This window comes from Caretta caretta, chromosome 2, assembly GCF_965140235.1.
Source record: "Caretta caretta isolate rCarCar2 chromosome 2, rCarCar1.hap1, whole genome shotgun sequence".
Classification (NCBI taxonomy): domain Eukaryota; kingdom Metazoa; phylum Chordata; order Testudines; family Cheloniidae; genus Caretta; species Caretta caretta.
The window spans coordinates 227681194-227702646 of NC_134207.1; the positions used below are offsets into that span (position 1 = coordinate 227681194).

General features: G+C 37.9%; 1 protein-coding gene across 8 annotated transcripts in view; it reads right to left on the reverse strand.

Annotated features, from left to right (window-relative positions):
- Positions 1 to 21453, reverse strand: part of ADAM22 (ADAM metallopeptidase domain 22) — a 195213-nt gene that overhangs the window by 15830 nt on the left and 157930 nt on the right. For 4 of the 8 annotated variants that reach the window (XM_048838070.2, XM_048838069.2, XM_048838071.2 and 1 more), the window contains 5 exons: positions 20062 to 20152; positions 18466 to 18483; positions 12195 to 12302; positions 7775 to 7875; positions 4193 to 4259 (listed from right to left, as the gene is read on the reverse strand). In XM_048838070.2, the coding sequence (XP_048694027.1) occupies positions 4193 to 4259; positions 7775 to 7875; positions 12195 to 12302; positions 18466 to 18483; positions 20062 to 20152 (385 nt within the window). Of the gene's footprint in view, positions 1 to 231; positions 343 to 4188; positions 4260 to 7774; positions 7876 to 12194; positions 12303 to 18465; positions 18484 to 20061; positions 20153 to 21453 lie in introns of those variants that run through there. The other 4 variants (XM_048838072.2, XM_048838073.2, XM_048838074.2 and 1 more) reach the window with 3 other exon arrangements.

Genomic DNA, 21453 nt, shown 5'->3' on the forward strand with positions numbered 1-21453 from the left:
GGCTTGATCTGGCTTGTAGCGCAACATGCAATAATGCAGAGGACCCAGGTTCAAGAGTGATCTCACACCTCAGGCTGGCAAGGAGGAGGGCTGAGCTAGCGCTGCATCAGCAGGAGCACCTCCAAGCGGTCAAAAGTGTTTTGCCACAGTGAGACTACTGAATACTCAGGGGAAGGGACTTTTCATGGGATAAAAATGGCAGCCCAGAATGAAGGAGCAGGTGAAACTGACCTGTGATCCCGATTCCCTGTATGGGGGTGGTGAGAACCCCCTTGGCTTATGCCTTGGGTTGGGATTTGGTGGGCGAGAGAAAGCCCAGGCTCAGATACATGGGTTACCCTGCTGCAAAAACACAATATATAATAGAAAAATCTAAGCCAAATCATGTTTATATCAATTATAACAATGAGGAAGATGCACACTTAGATTAACAGAATTAACAAAGAGAACCAGTACTGCTAATTGGCAAAACACATCTTACTAGGACATGTTTTAACACATCTCCATTTTATTGTCAGGATATTCGGAAAGTCTGTATTAGCTTTCTTGAATAATACTCATTGATTTTAACAGAAAACTATTACTTTATCAGACCACTCAATCAATTCTGTTGTAGAAACTTTGGAAGAACATGCTGGCCCTGTTAGTCAACATTTTCTCTGTATGGAGTGAACCACCTGACTTCATTAAATAAAAATTCCCAAGGGTTTTTTTGACTCATCTGGAAGCAATTAAAAACTGACAAAAATAGTTGTAAGTGTCTAGGTAGAGCTATGACATTTATCAGGAGCCTTACATCAACCAAGAAACAATCTGTTAGATTTCAAGGCACACACAAAATAATGCCTGGTATGTTTTTCAGGAATTGCATGAGACGCTTGCTATGTGCATCCCATAGTAATACTAATGAGAGCATATGGCTGAAACCCTACCCAATGCTTCAGAAATTCAGAGGAAACTAACAGTTTAATTTGTGGGCCAATTTCCAATCAGTTGCACAACTGTGCACACAAAACAGTGCACCTAATTAGTGCATGCAGTCACTGCAAATATATGCATAAATCAGGTATGTGTGTGTAAATGCACATCTGGTAGCTTCCTGTGCAAATGCTTGAATTCTGCACACATTCAGAGTATGGCACAAATCAGACTCATAATGGGTTAATTTACAGTGGATCTTGTTTACTTATTTGAGACAATAGTTTGGCACCTTATTATTTTCTTTTCACTGTGTGCACTATTCAGCTCCCAGATGTCACATAGGAAATATTCCAATCGCTATTATCCATTGTCTCAGGATATATTTTATTAAGGTTCTTCCACATTTACCTGAGAAGTTAATGAGGTGAATTTGTCTTGAAAATATTGCATGAACCCTAAGGCACCCTAAAAGCAGCTGGCATCATATTTTTGTTAAAACAAACAACAAATGTTTTGGTCACAGTAACAGATCATTCCTTGTCAGTTCTGTTCAAAATGTGATTTCATATTTCTAATTATACCCTATGTGTGACCCCCCCCCCCCCCATACAATTCTCTCCTCTCTTCACTGCAGAAGTGTTGCTTGGGAGGATCCAGTTTTGTAGCCTGTGAAACCTGCTCTCCTCATGGCTGATCTTCTTGCAGACCAGACTCTTGATAAGGAGTCTTTGCAATCACCAACCTCTCTCACCCATCCCCAAAGCAGACACCTTCAGGGGAAAGGGTGTCTTCCCAGCCCACGTAGTCTAGCAAGTATATTTCAGGAACACAGATGCTCTGTGCCACCCCCTTATAGGTTGCTGCTCTGCCCTCTGTAACAGAAGTCTGAGACTTACTTTTCAGCACCAGGTGCTGCCTCTGACTGTTACCATTTCTGCTTACACTATACTCAGCAGCAGGGAGGAAACGAGAGAATTAGATATGGCAGAAATTATAGGTCACGTTAAAAAGAGAAAATGATACAGACCAAGACAGGTTTTTAAGTTACTGTGATCCTCGCTATTGATTCATTCTCATTTATTTATTTATCCCGAAGTTCTCAGGTATTTTAAATACACAAGCTAAGCATCACAGACCAGGGGAGAAGATGCTTTCTGCTCTTTAACCTTCACTAGAAATACAATTCTCTTCCCAGGTGATGGGTTAATGTTAGAGTAAAAAAGTTTATCTGTTCTCTATAGGCCAAATTCAGCCCTGGTTAAGCAGACACAGCACCATTGACTGTAACAGAGTTATGCCAGACCTGAATTTGGTGCTATGTTTTTAAGCCTTGTCTTCAGAAATAAAAGTCAAAAAATGAAAGAGAGCACAAAACAAGTTTCGAAAGAAGAACTTGCAATCTCATCTGCACTCTGAGCAGGTTAGTCAACCAGGCTAATTTGCTCTTATCAAATTGTCTCATGCAAAGGAAGAAAACCAAACAATCAGCATTCCAATAAGAGTTTATCAGCATTAAGACCAAGGGGACAGGGATGCTGCAGTCACTTGAAAGTTAAACTCCTCCAAGGGATTTAAGAATAATGTTACTGGTTTTGTACTGCCATTTTTAACCATGCAATGTTGTAGCTATTAAATGTCTCAAACTATTAATGTTTGTAATTTGTAGCAAAGACTCATCTATGTGAACCCTTGGAAACTATGTATGCAACAAATGTATATTGAACTTGGAATACTCAAGTTTTGGAACAAACTCAAAATCCTTTAGCTGAAAAAGGCCAGGCCCACAGAAAATCTAGTAGTATCATCGGCAATACCAGGCGGTACTCAATACCTGGAGGGCCGATGAGAAGCACAGTCAGGAAAGTTACTGAAATACTTTCCTCATGGATTGTATTTTCTAAATGGACAACCTACCTAATTCTCAATTACTGAGGGACAATCTCCACTCATTGATATATTTTGCTTTCCACAACCAAATCTCTGTATAACTTTTCAAGAGTGATGTACCCGAGTATTCGGATTCTAATATCTAAACTGTATTGTTAAATCTATTCACCTACATTTGGGTTATTGCTGATTATGTACTCTGTGTATCATATGACTTTTAAAAACAAACTTTGTATTTGTGGATAGTCTAAGCACTATACCCAGATGTACAGATACTCTTTTCTCAACCTATGTATTATATAATTTTTTTAACATTAGCTTTGATAACATTTTTTAATCTATTAGCTTCCAGCAGGACTGGTATCAAACTCTTCTGCCAGTATGGGAGATACATTAGTACTGATGACACGGGGAGAGGGAATAATCATTTCTGTCAGGGTAGAGAATTATAAATTCTTAAATGGCACAGTAATGACAAAGGAAGCCTAATGGAAAATGTTTGACAAGCCTAGAGGTTACGGTTCCACCTATTCACCATCCTTTCAGATAAGGGGTCTAACTAAGTAGACACAGATAATATGGAGTATTTCTCACAAGAAGAATAGCAAATATGGGCCTATTCAATAAATTAAAAAAACAAAGAAGGCAAGAAAGCAAATCTAATAATTCTGTAACTGTCTATGTGAAGCTTGTACATGTATGACAGTTTTACAAATGAGCTCAATTCTTATTTGTTTAAATTAATACATACATGCCCATTTCTCTATTTTTCCCTTACTGGATCAGATCGAAAGCCTATTGAAGTCAATGAAAAGACTTACATTGACCTCAGTGGGCATTGTATCAAAGATTGTGCATGGACAGTCTCATTATGTTCTGATCCCAGTGGTTTGAGAAGATATTCCGGGTCAAACATGATGGCTTAGAGCACTAAACTGTAAATGTGTCCTCAAAGCACAGTTAGGTTCTGTTCCTAAAACCTCTGGGTGGGGATTCAGAGATAGGAAAGTGTGTCCCCAGGAGGACCAGTGTCCTCTGAAGTGGTTCCATCTGGGGTGAGGGCAAAGGAAGGAAAATACGTTATCTGAAATTCACTACTTGAACAGGACACACTCAACAATGGCAGTTTACAGTAGACAAAAGCCTGTCACCCCCGGTGGGGTTTACTATAGGTCTGACTGCGAAGAAGAAAAGTAATAATTAATTGTTTTTTAAAAAGTAAAAAGAGATTAAAAACACCTTTGTTAAACCATTTACCAGTCAGTACTTTGAGTGAGCCACAGGGGACATCTGTAGTTTCTACTTTAAAATGCTCAATGTAAATGAAAGTAGCATTAGTTTGTAAGCTGTTCTTTTCTGCTTTGCTGTTAAAGGGTCGACTTACTCAGTTGAATTAGACCGTGGCCTATATTTTTTGCCTCTGATTTTCTTTCTGTTTCCTCCTATATTACCTGAAAGAGATCAGAGAATAAAGGCAGACCAAATAATATCTTGATATGTACATGTACAGCATTCTAAAAATGTTTATAATTCATGTTCGTTACCTCCCTGCCAAACTAGTGGTATTGCCAGCTTCAGCCATTCAAAAATCAAGAGTCAGGCCTCCCCAAAAAGCCATGAGCTTTTATTTGCCATCTGGTTTCTGAGCCTTTAGGGTGCATTTGGGTCACATTTTCAAACTTTTCTCTGCAACCATGAGAGGTAGAAACTTACGTTTTAAAATATAAAAGCTGAAATTCTCACCCAGTTAGAACCTGCCAGAGCTGGGGCTCTAAGGTAAACACTAAATATTGTGAAACTCACAATACAATCATAAGGGTTGGAATCACTAAGCTCCTCGTGGTTGATTTCTCCACATTTTTCATGTCCTCTCACGTTGGTGTTAGAACAATGGGTGAAACCAAGGTGATATAAGTTCTATGTAATTAAACATCCCACTAACAGCTTTGTGTGCTAGTGATCTCTTCCTAAAATATTTAATATATTTAGAAAAAATGTCCAATACATGAGCTAAAAGGGACCCTGTCAACTTGAATCTTCTGAAGTTGACTCAAAACAATACAGTTTGCTAACAGAAACACATTACTCATAGTGCCAATTTTTAAAAAAATTCCTTTAAGAAAAAATTGTTCGGGGCTTTTCTACTCCTCTCGCCTGTTGGAAGGGTCTTTTAAGTGAGCCTACGACCCCATAGTTTCATTTTCGGCTCTACTGCTGGTAAACACCGACTATTGCAGGGCTTGTAAAAAGGCATGCACCATCAACAACACAGCACAATTGGCTATGCACAAAATGCTGCTGCAACAAATACACTGAAAACAAAATGAGTAAAATGCCCCAGTCTCTTTCAATTGTATTAATCTTAGTAGATACAGGTAGCAATAACAGGTAAAACATTGTGAGAGAATTGTGCATTTCAAGTTACCGGTGTCCTTTTAATGCCCAACCCTGTGAGGGACTGAGCACCAAATGCAGTGGGCTAACATCAGTGGGAGTCGAGGATGCTCTGTACCTCACTAAAGGTAGTCAGCTCTGCACAGGATCAGGCCCCTTAAAAATTAAAACAGGATCATTGAGAGACGGATTCTCCACCACTTTGCATGAACTCAGCAGCAGTGGAGAGGAGAGGCCACAGGGAAACAATTCCTGCTCCCTGATCCTGCACCAATGACCCAATGAGAAAGCAACTTTAACTCATGAGGTCTCTCCCTTCCCCACCTTCCCCTTACACTAGGGTAAGGAGGTGGCTGGTACTGGAGCCAGCTCTGTGCCACCACAGAACCCCCCTGTACTGACTATTTCTGGCCAACCGAATTCCTCTTTGCATCTTTTGACTGGTACATAGAGCACCAGAGAATCTGGCATGCATGTGCACATGCAGACCTGCATATAAAAATTGGGCATTCTGAATATATGAATTGTCAGACTGGACTTCCTCCTAGAAACTATTACGAATGGAAGGCTGCATGGAACGATAAAGATAATTTCCATATATTTGGTCTTGAATTTAACCTATAATCTCAATATCATCAGGCATTAACAACCTTGACCTCCACTGTGAAAAAATATACACATCTAAATGTACCGGTACACATTTTTAGCATAGTTGCTAAAACTGTATTAAATTTACAAAGACAAACCACGGATCCAGTATTGTTGCCCATAGACTGGTAAAACTCCCAGTGTAGCTGGTGGGAATTTTGCCGGAGGGGCTGCAGGATGAGGCCTTACATTGGCAGAAGCCTTTAATTTCTAAAATTTAACTGATTTACATTTAACATAGTTGTTCTCAGATGAGTGGCATCATCTGGGCAAGACTGTTATTTTACAGTCTTCCATGCATATGGGGAAGTGTGTACTTGTGCTCTCCCCAAGAGAAGACTAAGAAGTAGACTGTGCCTTCCAGTTTCCTCCTGCTCTGGGTGGTGTATGTAGAGGAGAAAGGTAGCTTGTGCCAGCCCTAAACTTGATGCAGTCTATGTTTCCAAGCACAGCTGCACTGGCTGGAACGTTTGGCCGTGAAACTTCGCCCATGCGCAGGGAGAGAAATTGTGGTATGGATAGCCAACACAGGAGCAGTTGGGACAAGCCACAATCTGGATTTTAGTAATAATCTAATTCAATAGAATTTAGCCTTGGTGATCAGTGACTGGAATGATCATTTGTCTAAAAAACTTAAGGCCAGGTTTTCAAAGGTAGTTAGCACTTAAAGATGCAGATTGGTGCCTAGTAGGATTTTCAAAAGCACCTAATCACTGAAGTCAATGGGGGTTAGGTACCTAACCTGCTTAGGCACTTTTGAAAATCCCCCAGGTGACTGCCTGCATCTTTAGATGCCTAAATACCTTTAACATCTGGCCCTCAGAGCCTTATTTCCAAAATTTAGCATTTCCTGTTTTGATATGTTTGACCCTGTTTGCAAAGATCAGCTGATTTCAAGCAACAGGGATAAACCTCCAAGGAATTTAGTTCCTTGTTAAACTCTTAAATATACATCTCTTAATCTCTGCCTTTGAAAAGCTGCAGTGGGGCCATTCTGATGCTCTTGTGGGCAATTCAATTAGAGGGTTAAAATTCTTAATTTTTCATACAAAAAGAAAATTGGGAGATGTTTTTCTTCTCTGATATTCATTTTTTTTCATCCAATGTATCACCCCCAGGTATTCTCAAAGATATACCTTTCCAAGGCAAAGTGGCTACAGCCAATGGAGTGGCATGCTTTACAACATATCAAGCCATAGAATCTCGCCCATTCTGCTCAAGTGGCACAAAGGAAGCAGAACTATCTGTATCTTCCCAACTGACTCAGGCCCAGTGCATCTGCATCCTAGGCCTTCCCCACCCCCAGACTCTGAGTGGGCATGAGTAAAGATGGGTAGGGGATGTGGTTGAAGCATGTTGTGCTCAGATAATAACTAGCTTGTGGGCAGGTCCTAGGGATCATTACCAGCTACTAAAGTTTAGAGTATCCCTGAGGCTGCTCTAAACTCTGCAGGAGCTGTGGCCAGCATAAAACCAGCAAGAGACTTGGAGAGCTGTAAATGGCTCACTTGTGGTTCCCCACTGTAGGCACAGCAGAGAATTTGGGCCATTATATCTGTATTAGGGTTCCTCTTAATTGAATATATGCTGCATATATGTTTCAGGTTTGCACTCAAAGGATTGCTTGAAAGTAACAGTTGAATAGTACTGTCTAAAATTGTATTTAAAATTGCAGTTTGGCCCATTGCCACAGACCTGGAATAATTCACCTCTTGGAGTCGAAGGGTCCAGAGCTCCTGCTGTTAGTGATACAGCAAAATGTACTAGTATGTTGTGCTGTTAAATCCAACTCCCAGGTTAAGAACAAAATGTACACAATTTTAGGGAGTCATGTTCCTGTCCATAGAACAATTAAATTGTCAGCATATTGGTAGTGACACCCAGGTGGGTTCTTTCTGTAATCAGCATAAAAGTTCTCCCTTACCTTGCCATGAGTTACTTCTAGGTCTCCCATTTTCACAGATGTCTGAAATATGCTTTGTGTCTGGGATCCTTTCACTCCATGAATGAGATAATCCATTTGACCTGGAATAGGAAGGCTCATCTGTGACTGTTGTTAGGTTACCTTCTCATAATTATATATTGGTTTGATGAGTTAGAAACATTCACAGTTCCAGGGTTGGGTCACAAAACAAAGCCCGAAGGTCTGTCTGCACCAACAGAGTGCACTGTTTTATGGTAAAGCGCTGCAGCTAAGTTTTGCTAGTACTGGCCATTCCTGCAGTGGTTCAGTGTGTCCACATTCACTAGCCTGGGTTCTGTAAACTGGTTCAGGGTGACCACTCATAGCACTTCATCCAACTGTTGCTATCCCAGTGCACTGCAAGCTTCCTAAGGCATCTTTCTAGCTATCTGTTCCTAGCTGTAGCATGCCCTTCCCCCCCTCCCCAATCATTGATTCCATCCTGACTGAGGAATGCATGCTAAGGCCTCACACAACTGGAGGGAAACATGATGATGGAAGGTGGTTGGGAGGATTCCCCATTACATTTCTTCTCCTACCTCTAGCCCTGGAAGCCCAGGATGATCATGATGAGCACCAATGGACCTAGGTTGGGGTGCTCTAGGAGCTAAAGTGCTCATTCTCAGCTGAATAAACGGGCATGGGTTAGGGCTGTCGATTAATCGCAGTTAACTCGTGCAATTAACTAAAAAAAATTAATCTCAATTATAAAGTTAAATCACAGTTTTAATTGCACTGTTAAACAATAGAATACCAATTGAAATTTATTAAATATTTTGGATGTTTTTCTACTTTTTCAAATATATTGATTTCAATAACAGCAGAGAATACAAAGTGTATATTATTTTTGATTACAAATGTTTGCACTGTAAAAATTATAAACAAAAAATAGTATTTTTCAATTCACCTCATACAAGTTCTGTAGTGTAATTTCTTTGTCCTAAAAGTGCAACCTACAAATGTAGATTTTTTTTTTGTTACATAACTGTTTTGTTTTTGAGTGCAATGTAAAACTTCAGAGCCTACAAGTCCACTCAGTCCTAATTCTTGTTCAGCCAATCGCTCAAACAAACAAGTTTGTTTACATTTACAGGAGATAATGCTGCCCTCTTATTTACAATGTCACCGGAAAGTGAGAACTGGCATTTGCATCGCACTTTTGTAGCCGGCATTGCAAGGTATTTACATGCCACATATACTAAACATTCATATGCTCTCACTTTCAGGTGATATTGTAAACAAGAAGCAAGCAGCATTATCTCCTGCAAATGTAAACAAGTTTGTTTGTCTGGGCGATTGGCTGAACAAGTAGGACTGAGTGGACTTGCAGGCACTAAAATTTTACATCATTTCATTTTTGAATGCAGGGTTTTTTGTACATAAATCTACATTTGTAAGTTCAACTTTCATGATAAAGAGTTTGCAAAACAGTACTTATATTAGGTGAATTGAAAAATATGATTTATTTTGTGCAAATATTTGTAATAAAAAACAAATATAAAGCAAGCACTGTACACTTTGTATTCTGTGTTATAAATGAATTCAATATATTTGAAAATGTAGAAAACATCTAAAATATTTAAATAAATGGTATTGTATTATTATTTAACAGTGTGATTAATCACATGATTAATTGTGATTATTTTTTTAATCACTTGACAGCCCTAATACGGATATCTTATTCTTTTTGTGAGCTGGAGATTGCAGTGTGGTCTATATACTCAGAACCTATATGATGAACTAATGTATTTCTTTCTTCTCATGTTTTCCTCTACGATCCAGATATGTGTTTGCTGAGGGCCAGTATCTACAGGGAGAAGATCCTTATAGAAGACTCCCTGCAACACAGCTAGTTCTGCTTCCCACTTCCTTTGCCACATGTGGCAGTGGCAACCCATGATGATTGTTAGGTCTACAAGAGGGGATGGAAGTAGACAAGTGGTACCTGGAGACTCATGGCAAGGTAAAACAGAGATTGTTTATTTACTTGGGAGAAGCTCAAGTGTATTTGTATATTTTAACTGTATATCTGAATATACTAATGTTCTTCCACCTCTTTTCTCCTTTGGAGGACAAGAATCTGATGGAGACTGCTTAGGTAGTTCCCAGGAGCTCGGGTCACTCACAGGTCACCCTAAGCGATTTATTTATTTATCACACAGATATTTATTGATTCAAGCATATTTCCAGGATTAAATATCTTAAAACTGATACATTCTTGGATAATTTTTCTCCTACTAGTTTCTTTTACAGGTGCGACGGGTGGCCCCCACTTTTTACAGTGCTTCGAGTTCACTGTTTTATACTGGAGTGTTATTATAAAGTTAGCTGTTAATATTTTAATGACATGCTGAATTCTCTTCAACTAACCGTTCATAGTGTTTTCCAGCATCAATGAGACCAAATGAGTAAAGCCTCGGCTGCTCTTTGGTCTGCCCAGAGATGTGGGTATTTGTGGACAGAGTGTCCTGAAGGCAATTTGCCTGATAGGTGGGTATAACATCATGGGGACTGAACTGAAAGGATCAGTTAATACTGGGATTGTTTCAATGCCTTGTTTTCTGTCCACATTAGTGGTATGAAAGAGGCATTACCCAAACTTGCTCAACAGTGGTAACAACATTCAATTTCTCTGGCATAAACAGACCTTAGCATTGTACAGTAAATAATAAACAAGTGAAAGCAACATGAAAGAAATGGAAGTATGAGACGAAACAAAGGCATATAATGAAGAGAAGAGTTACATAATGTTCAATTAAAAAAGTTAAACCATTTTTTCTTAACTGGAATGCAAACCTGCTCCACTGCTGAATACAAGACCTATGGAATCTTGCTTTCCCAGGATTTGGTTAGAACCGAGAAACGATTTTGCAACTGAAGACGTTGCATCATTTTAAGATTAACTTTCACTCCCTGGAAGTAAATTATTTATCCCCCCACAAAAATAAAAGCTTTAGCCAAAAAGGGGAGTGTGGTTAGTTAATTACATCTCAAGTACTGTTCCCTTGAAGGATACATTTGTCTTAGTCATGGATTTAAATGGGATACTTTCAAGGAAATGGAATGTGAGGCCTATATAGTATATACAGTTTCACATACTTGCTATGTTCAGCAACTTTAAATGGGCTAAAAATTGAGTGAATTTTATCAATTGCTCATTTATAAATTATCCAAAGGGAGAAGAAATAGGAAGTTTAAAAAAAAATTCAGTTCTCCTATGAGAAGGACTCTATTCCTATTACTCACTGCTCCTTGTAAATCATTTTGAAGTGCCAGTTAAAAAGGAGTTTCATAATTAAAGTATCTGATTGCAAAATGATGGCAGAGCATGGTGAGTTTATCAACCACTAATGTACTATGAACATTCTGCAATGAATTTGTCATTTTAAAATGATGTTGATGTCTTTTCTAAGCTATTGGTGCCACAACATACTAGCAAACTCTAAACAAATTAATAATGTATCTTTTTGGATTAGTACTTAACAATGGTACAATCTACTGCTCTGAGGGACTAAGAATAGTCAGCACAAGGTACCCATGTTTGCAAGATCAAGTCCTAGATTAACACTTGATTGAAAGGTTTCAGAGTAGCAGCCGTGTTAGTCTGTATTCGCAAAAAGGAAAGGAGTACTTGTGGCACCTTAGAGACTAACCAATTTATTTGAGCATGAGCTTTCGTGAGATGCATCTGATGAAGTGAGCTGTAGCTCACAAGGGCTTATGCTCAAATAAATTGGTTAGTCTCTAAGGTGCCACAAGTACTCCTTTTCTTTTTACTTGATTGAAAGTTTAGTATATTAGTCTAGAAATAATATTTATATAAACTGTGAGCACCACACTCATTTCTGCAAGTCAGCAAGAATAAAAATATGTTTCACTACGTCTAGGTCTACTACAACTACAAGGAGTTACCAATGACATTTACAAATAAGGATACAAAAATAACATTCATATTAACTAGTTTATTTTTATAACTCTTATTGAAACATGACAGTATCTCTTTTCTTTGATTACGTGAACATGATATAAAATTCACAGGATTTTTTATTTATTATTTTGTTTTTGAACCCGCCAAGAACACTATAGTCTTCTTGGAAAGCAATTTCCAAGCAGAGAGATACTGAAAATTAGATTATACAAACCTTGGACAGCAATGTAAATTATACTTATTCTCCTTTGATTTTTAATAATCAACAGTTTGGGGCACTTTATGTAGGGGTGACAAAAAATCAGTAATCAAAGAATAAAAGATGCCATTTTTAACATTCCACAAAGAAAGAAGAAGGACTCAAACCTGCTGCAAAACAATGAAATGTTCTGACTAATGGAATAATGTGTGATGGAACAGGTAGAAATCTGAAAATGCGACAGAAAAGCAGACCTCTTCTTAGAACTAGATGCTGAATTTGTGCTGACTCCAGGAGGTATGTCGCTATAAAAAGAGTCGGCCTCTCCAGGCTTTTTTACATAATCTCCCTGTGGTATTTGTCTAAAGCATAATAAACATTTTAAAGTTAGAAAACAAGACATGCACACATAAATATTAGTTTAGGAGAAAGAGGAAGAGATAACACTCTACAGGAGGAAACTGTTATACCACACACAATAAGAATATTAATAAACACCTCAGACTTGAAAGAGAAGTCCTTCATATTTTTGAGAATTCAGAAATGCAAGGTCAGAGGTTTAACTCAGAGAAACCTGCCTTTTAACTGAAAAAATCTGGCTGAGATTTTCAAAAGTCACGAGTTAGTTTTGGATGCCTCAGGTTTTGGATAATCAATTTCGGATGTCTTCAAGAGGCCTAGGTACAGGTGCTGCAGCCTGCAAAGGATAGTCAGCAACTGGGCATATGGCTATTCAGGGCAGAGACTAAAAGGAAGTAGAAGCTGGGTCAAAAGGGCGCTAAGGGAAAGGGTTGTGTGTTCTCCCTTCCTGGCTGGTTAACGCAGGGAAAGCTTCTGGGGAATTAATGCTCTGTGTTTTTCAGTTGCTTTGGTTTTTGTGTTTGAACCAAATGAATGAACAAACCCCAAAGAAAGAGTCTTAAAAGGGCTTGGAGCTTTATTTCCATTCCCTAGCTGGTGAAACTGCCAATCAGTCTGCATACCCATTCTCTGAAAATCAGACCACTTTAAGGTGTCTCCAATAAGGACACCCAAAATCACTGTTTAAAAATCTTGACCTTCATCTCAAACAAGGTTCACTTTAAAGCCCTCTAGCACTCTAGAAGCATAAACTGCAAGTCCAGAATTGTATTTTTAAAGCAAATGTAGTGCTTGTGAAAGGGATTAGGTTGTTTGGTCAGACAGAGAATTAACTATGGCAACTCAATTTTAGTAGGATTTACTCCTGGATCTCCAAGTGGGTTTAAAATGCACATTTTTTTCCCTCTGAAAGACAGATGACATGATGCTGACTTCCTTTAATTGGCACTGACTTCCACTTTGCTAAAGGTACTGGTTTGAAGGATTTCATCATCTGCTTGCTTGAATGACAGCTCCTAGTTTCGAGTTATCTCCTGGAGCTGCTGCAGCTTTACAGTTCACTGTGTCGGAAGTTTACACAAGAGGAATTTTGGACTACAGCAGCAGAACTTATTTTTTTCTGAGCTCCTGTGTGCAGGCTGAGGTTTTTTTTAGTACAGTGTTACTTGGCTGCAGTATAGTAAAGTCACTATCTTGAAATATTCATCTGAGCACCTCACTTCAAATGTAAATCATTACTAGGGTGTTCCCTTTAGGCTTAAATTTTAACTTTTAATTCTTTTCCATTTTGTCAACAATCAGTCTCTGAGTAAGTATTACTCATGAGATTGCTTGAAGAAGAAAAGTGACAGGAAAGACAAAGACAAGCTGCTAGCCCAGAAGTATTATAGGGTTTATTATATAATCTTTTCACCCTTTTAGATCATGCCTTCTGTTCTATGTTCCTTCTGTCATTCATCCAAGATTTGTTTCTGTTCTGATTAAACAACCTTTTCAATTATCAGAGGGGCAGCTGTGTTAGTCTGGATCTGGAAAAGCGGCAAAGAGTCTTGTTGCACCTTATAGACTAACAGATGTATTGGAGCATAAGCTTGCGTGGGTGAATACCCACTTTGTCGGATGCATGTATCGTATTCACTCACGAAAGCTTATGCTCCAATTCGTCTGTTAGTCTATAAGGTGCCACAGGACTCTGAACCTTTTCAATGTTTGCAATTAGAAGCAAATTATTTGCAAAGAGATTAAAATGTTCCATGTTTCTGAAGCACACCCATTTATCAAAATATATAATCACATTCCACTCATCCCTTTAACCATGATTTGAGGAAAAAGTTCCAATTTATGAACAACCAATCCCACTTTTCCTCTGATAGTGAATTTATAACCATCGGTTATCACTGTCCTCTGCAGATAATTCTCGCAGGTCAAAAATGTCTCCCTAATTCTAATGGATAACTTGTCCTTTCCTTTAATCATTAGCAGAAGATGCCCAGTTCAATATATATATATATATATATATTCACTATATCTGAAAATGTAGAAAACTTCCCAAGGTGTTTGTTTCTGTTTGTCACCATTAATAAAAATGCTCATTAACCAGAAGACTGACTTTCACTTTCACTTCAGTTTTCAGAAATATAGACTGTGTCCTCCTACAGAACTTGACTCTGTTAAGATTTCCTTCACTTCCAGATTTAAATTTCAAAAGCTCCTTATATGTTTAAAATATATGATCACACGCCAAAAGGCTCACGGACGGTAATCTTTTCGGTTCCTTTAATTCCATACTGAGTCTCACTTGTCTCAATCTTCATACACCCCAGGAATGTTTCAGAGGCAAACTTATTGTGATTTGTGGGTATCGCTATAGAGTTTAATGGTTCTGCAGTCTACTACTTAACAAATTGTCACTCTTTGATCAAACTAACGTTTTTTTCCATATCTTTGTGCATTTCAGGCTATCTCAGTCGATAGAACCATTGACATTTTACTCCTTTCAGTTTTTTACATTTGACTTGTTTCAGTTGCTTTGCTCCATCAAATAGTAATCCTTATGTAACACTGGCATGCAGACTGATGATTTGTTTTCATTTTGGATTAAGAGCTAACACTAACTAATTCCGATGAGGGCTTTCCAGTTGACCCTCTTGTATTTTTTTCATCTACTGAATCCTTGCTTATATATTTTCATAACTATTTCTTCAGATATCAGACTATAGGATTTCCTCTTCCTACATTAATGAGGTTTGGTTCCTAGGCATCACTGGCTGTTTCATCATTTCCAGCAAGTCTTTGCCTATACTAGTTTCCATCCTGAACCTTGGAATGGAAACTGCACACAGAATGTGTGTCCACATTTATAGCTTTCCATCTCACTTAATAAACTTCTTGGATGACGGAACCTAAAAGTTCACCAAGAATATATTAAAATTGGTATTTTAGATTCTCTCAATCCTCTCATGCTAATTTTGCACTGGGTTATAGGCTGGGTTTCTTTGATATTTTCAAGATTTAAGTTGCCCTATCCTCTGCCAATGTAGTTGTATCTCCAATCAAATGGCTTTAAGGCCAACTCATTCTGCACATAACAGATATGTAGGGAAAGAGTCAACATGGCTTTTGTACAGGGAAATCATGCCTCAACAGTCTATTAGAATTCTCTGAGGGAGTCAACAAGCATGTGGACAAGGGTCAATATAGCAAAATTGGACTTCCAGAAAGCCATTGACAGAGTCCCTCACCAAAGGCTCTGAAGCAAAGTAAGCAGTCGTGGGATAAGAGGAAAGTTCCTTGCATGAATCAGTAACTGGTTAAAAAATTAGAAACAAGGGTAGGAATAAATGATCAGGTTTCATAATAGAGAGAGGTAAATAGCATGGTCCCTCAAGGAGCTGTACTGGGATCTGTGCTGTTCAACATACTCATAAATGATCTGTGAAAGGGGGTGAACAGTGAGATAGCAAAATTTGCAGATGATACAAAATTACTCAAGATAGTTAAGTCCAAAGCAGACTGTGAAGAGTTACAAAGGGATCTCACAAAACTGTTTGGGCACCAAAATGGCTGATAAAATTCAGTGTTGATAAATGCAAAGTAATGCACATTGGGAACATTATCCCAACCATACATACATTGAGTCTAAATTAGCTGTTACCACTCAAGAGAGATCTTGAAGCCATTGTTGAAAGTTCTCTGAAAACATCCACTCAATGTGCAGCAGCAATTGTAAAAGCTAACAGAATACTAGGAACCATTAGAAAAGGGAAAGATAATAAAATAGAAAATATTGTAATGATGATGTACAAATCACTGATATGCCCTCACCTTGAATACTGCGTTTCAAAAAAGAAATATTAGAATGGAAGAGGTGCAGAGAAGGGCAAATGATTAGGGATATGGAACAGCTTCCATATGCAGAGAGATTAAGAAGACTGTGACTGCTCATCTTAGAAAAGAGATGACTAAGGGGGGGGATATGATAGAGATCCCTAAACTCGTGAATGGTGTGGAGAAAGTAAGTATTATTTACCCCTTCACATAATGGAAGAACGAGGGTTCATCTGATGAAATTAATAGGTGGCAGGTTTAAAACAAAAATAAGGATGTACTTCATGCAATGCACAATCAACCTGTGGAACTTATGCTGGGGATGTTGTGAAGGCCAAAAGTATAACTGGGTTCAAAAAAGAAATAGCTAAGTTCATGAAGAATAGGTCCATTAATGGCTCTTAGCCAAGATGGTCAGGGATGCAATGCTATGCTCCACATGTTTCTAAACCTTCATGTGCTTGAAGCATCTGGCACTGGCCACTTTCAGAGACAGGATACTGGGCTAGATGGACCACTGGTCTGACCCAGTATGGTCTTTCTTATGTTCTTATGATAAGAGACTCCCACAAACCAGTCTTCCATCATTCCTCTGCTGTACTGATGCAGCTGCGCCGCTGCAGCATGTCTAGTGAAGACGCTCTATGGCAATGGGAGAGAGCGCTCCCATCGGCATAATAAAACTACCTCTGCAAGTGACAGAAGCTATGTCAGCGGCAGAAGCTCTCCCACTGACATAGCGCTGTGCACCCTAGCGCATACGTCGGTGTAACTTATGTTGCTCAGAGGAGTGGTTTTTTTCACACCCCTGAGCAACATAAGTTATGCCAAATAGACAGTAGTGTAGACATAGCCTAAACAAATCTGCATTTGGCAGGACCTTGCTGCTACACGCCAAGCATTCTAAGTGAGAGAGAGAGAGAGAGTACTACAAAGGTAGAGGGCATGGAGTGCAAGTTCAGCAGGTGGCAGCAGCCGATATAGCAGTATCTTGGACCAAGACAGTGTAATAACTGCATTAAACAGGAGGGGATTGGTTGGTGGGGGAAGGCAGAAGAATAATCAGTGAGCAACTCTCTTTGGGTCTGATCTTCCACACTGAAGCCTATTTGAGTTTGGCCTTTGACTTGAATGAGTGCAGGATCAGGCCCTTGCAGTTAGGGATAGGAGGGTAGCAGGGTAGGTGGAAGGAAGCACAGTTTGGGGGACGGAGTGGGTTCTTCCTGGAATCAACAGCTGGACCTTGGTTCATGGGAAGAGTGATTCAATTAGTTTTACATTGCTTGTCTGAATCAATGTGAATCTTTGAACAGATCAGCATTTGGTTTAGACAGTGGAGCAGATTGTGTCACATTTTTCCAAACTGGCTCATACATCCTCACTGCTGATTCTGAACTCATACTAGTTTTACATTGGTGTAACTCCAGTGACTTCAGTAGAGTTGCTCCTGATTTATATCCGTGTGAACTAGTCCTGGAACTGTATTCTCATCTTGGTATATTCTCATACATATTAACCCATTTTTATCTAAATCCAATTTTATGGATCCTCCTTGTTCTGAAGTGCATTATCCTGAGTTCCAGGTTGTATATAAAACATAACTCAAATATAAACTTGCAGGATATATATGAGACTATTTGAGTTGTAACAGCAACATGGACTTTAACATCTATCTCTGTCATTGAAATTATTTTTTTCAAATTTATCTATGAATTTAATTTAACTAAAATGTATTTAATTTAAAGGTATAACTACAGGAATGAATTTGGTTTGGATAATTTAATGTACATCAGGTTCACATTACTGCTCACTCCTCTTGGACCTCAAGAACATTTTAATCTCTAAAAGCATATTTGGTTTTTGCTCTACTTTTATCTTTAATTATTTTTTTCTATATTTTCCTGTTCTTATTGGATGAAATACTGGCCCCACTTAAGTCCATGGGTGTTGTGCCATTGACCTCAATGGGGCCAGGATTTTAGCCATTGTGTTTTAAGTGTTCACAGCATTTTCAGATATTTCAGGTAAGTACTCCTTTATAAAATCAGAAGATAATTTAAGGCAGTGGTTTCTGATCTTTTTTCATTTGCAGACCCCTAACATTTTCAAATGGAGGTGCGGACCTCTTTGGAAATTTTAGACATAGTCTTTTGACCCCTAGGACCTGCAGACCACAGGCTGAAAACCACTGATTTAAGGAAACATTGAAATATGACAATTCATTATCCATAGGTGCTCTCCACAAAATTCACATCATCACAAAAATGGAAAAAGACAGAAATAATCATAATTTAAAGCCTTCCTAAGGGATGTATTCACTTTACTTTTATCACATACCTCTGTCTCCGATAGTTTCTTTCCATAGAAAAGAAGAGAAAGAAATAAGAATGAATTACCAATGTGTATATATTAGGGAGAATGTGGCTGTATTCAACAGCATAAACAACAAGTAAATCTAAAAGCAATGTAGGCCAAAGTGAAATTTTGATTCTTGATGATTCCTAAATAAATCACTTTTGGAAAAGAGAACAGATGTATTAGTTCAAAACAAATCTGTAGGTTTATATTCAGATTGGACTGTTAGCGTCTCTAGGATATGCAGTGCAATGTTTTATCAGTATCTGAAACATGCTTATTAAGTCTGGGAACTTTTGGAAACCTTTGTTCTGTTTTTCAATACATATTTCTGTATTACTAGGAAAATTCACTAAATTACTGCCTAATCATACCCCAAAACATGCATTAAGTTTTGAAGCTGTATTTCAAAGAGGGATTCAGATCTTCAGGTACTGCCAAAATCAGTGGGTGGTAATGCAAAAGTGGCTTAAAGCTGTCCTTTTATTAACCTAATCCTCATAGTATTCTATGCACGCCTTTCTCCTTGCACTGTACAAGAGCAGCTCTCAACTCCCCTAATTTACATGGCAGAGGGACCTGAAATTATAAAAATAGCTGGAGTATGTTCATTGTAGCCAGGTTCTCATCCAAGAAAGGGCATAACCTCCTGGCATGTTCTTGCATTTAGATATAGGGCATTCCAAATACTTAAGTCAATTATTTAATCATACTGGCATCATAAGAACATAAGAATGGCCCTACTGGGTCAGACCAAAGGTCCATCTAGCCCAGTAACCGGTCTTCCGACAGTGGCCAGTGCCAGGTGCCCCAGAGGGAATGAACAGAACAGGTCATCATCAAGTGATCCATCCCCTGTCGCTCATTCCCAGCTTCTGGCAAACAGAGGGACTATACAGTATAACTAGGAACAGCACTGGCCCAATATTCTGAATCATTTTGGTATTATCCAAGTAATGGTATTTGAATAGTCGAGCTTGGTTTCCTTTGTCAATATTCCACATAAAGGGGGTTGTAGCCATTCCATTTAAATCCAAATGCTGCTGACTTTTTTCTAAAAGCAGATGCGTTAAATCTTAACTTAATATCTGCAAAAATACTAAAATGTTTTGTTTACAGAAGAACTTCAGCACAGAAACAAAACTGAAAAAAAAAGAACATTAATACTGAAAGAAATGGACGTGGCCATTTTGGCCCTGATTCAGCAAAACACTTAGGGCCAGATCCTCAGATAATATAAACTGGATATCAGTTGAGAATCTGAAACTTAATCATGTGCTTCAATCCCATCCCCATTCAACAAACCACTTAAGCACAAGCTCACGTTTGGTATAAAGTTAATGGGAATTATGCATGTCCTTAAACTTAAGCTTGTCCTTAAATGGTTTGCTTACACAGGGGTTATCTTTCTAAATTCCCTTGACCATTAATAGAGATAATTCAGTTTCTATTTGATCAGCCACCCTAAATTTGTATAATTTTCAATATTCTTGCTTTATTACTTCATATTGTAAACAGCTATCCACTGAACATATATAAGTATTTTCAAATTTATTAAAAATTGCACATTATACTTACTTGTAACCCCATCCAGTTATTCCTAAAACGAGAGCCAACACTAAAATGGTGCCAGCAATAGCCCCTACTATTATATTTGTACTAACAACACCTGGGGAAAAGTGAAAGACAAAAAACAAAATATACAGAAATTTAAAAATAAAAATATACAAAGCAGTTAAAGCACTGTTCTAGAGATTTGTTTGAGCAATTAGATCTGTGCTGAATAATTTAAAACAGCGCTAGAGTCCTGTAAATAGCATTAATATGTTTAACAAGGGACTTTTAAAATTAGAAGCCATTGAATTTTGACCATGTAAAAGAAAATGAATTGAATTAATTGATTTCCAAATCTTGTTATAACTTCTGGAAGTAAATTAATCATAAAAAAAATTCAATTAAAAAAATAATACAAAGCCACTAGAAACACCTGCAATGTCTATGGAACCATATGTATGAGTCTGTGTGAAAGTATAAGAACATTAATTCTGTGATTAAAACACAAATGTTCAGTCAAATTTGATCATTCAATGGGCTGAACATTCTTAGCTTTCTAAATTTAAATAGGGGGTATCTCATATAATGAAATAGGATCTGTAATAAGATAAAATATCTTTATACCTGTATTGCAGGGGCAGGACAAGAGGACAAAAAGACTTAGAAACTCATTTTAAAATGTTCAACTTAAATTAAAAATACAGGCATGTTGATACTCTGTATAACATTTATACAACACGTTGAGGCTCTCTTTATTTGGTATAGAAGATTTCTTGTTCTCAGTTCAGAGATTAAGACTTTCTGTTTCTCATTATGATCATCAAGCTCAGTGCTTCCCTTTCCAAAAGGTGATGTCCAAATACAAACCTCCAAGTGCCATATAAAGATATAAAAGTTGCCCCATATGCATATTTCTTCAGTTATAAGTAGTGCTTATAAATATGCTGTAAATATGTACAATGAAATCTACATTAAGTGATCTCTCAATGAACAAATAAAAAGTGAGGTGTGAAGGGAGAGTGTCTTTTGATAGCGGCAAATGATAATTTTACTTTAAAAGCTGAAGGGAATCCTACATGAGATTTAATCATACTTATTATATGATGTCATACATTATTTTCATTATTTATATAATACTTAAAATATAAATACATAATAAAAACAGACTTTTACTATACAAAGGAATATTTGTAGACAAAATATCTATCTGACTGTTACCCTTGACAGAGGGCTTGTTTACATGGGAAAGTTTTACCAGTTATACCAGTATAATTACACTGCTATAGTCAGACTACTATAATTCCCCTTGGGACATTCTCATTCTCAAGTAAGAATGCCTTTTTCAGTGTAGTTTATGTTGCTTAGGAAGGGGTTTAAGCTACACTGAAAAAGTTATTCTTCTTTCAGAATAAGAGT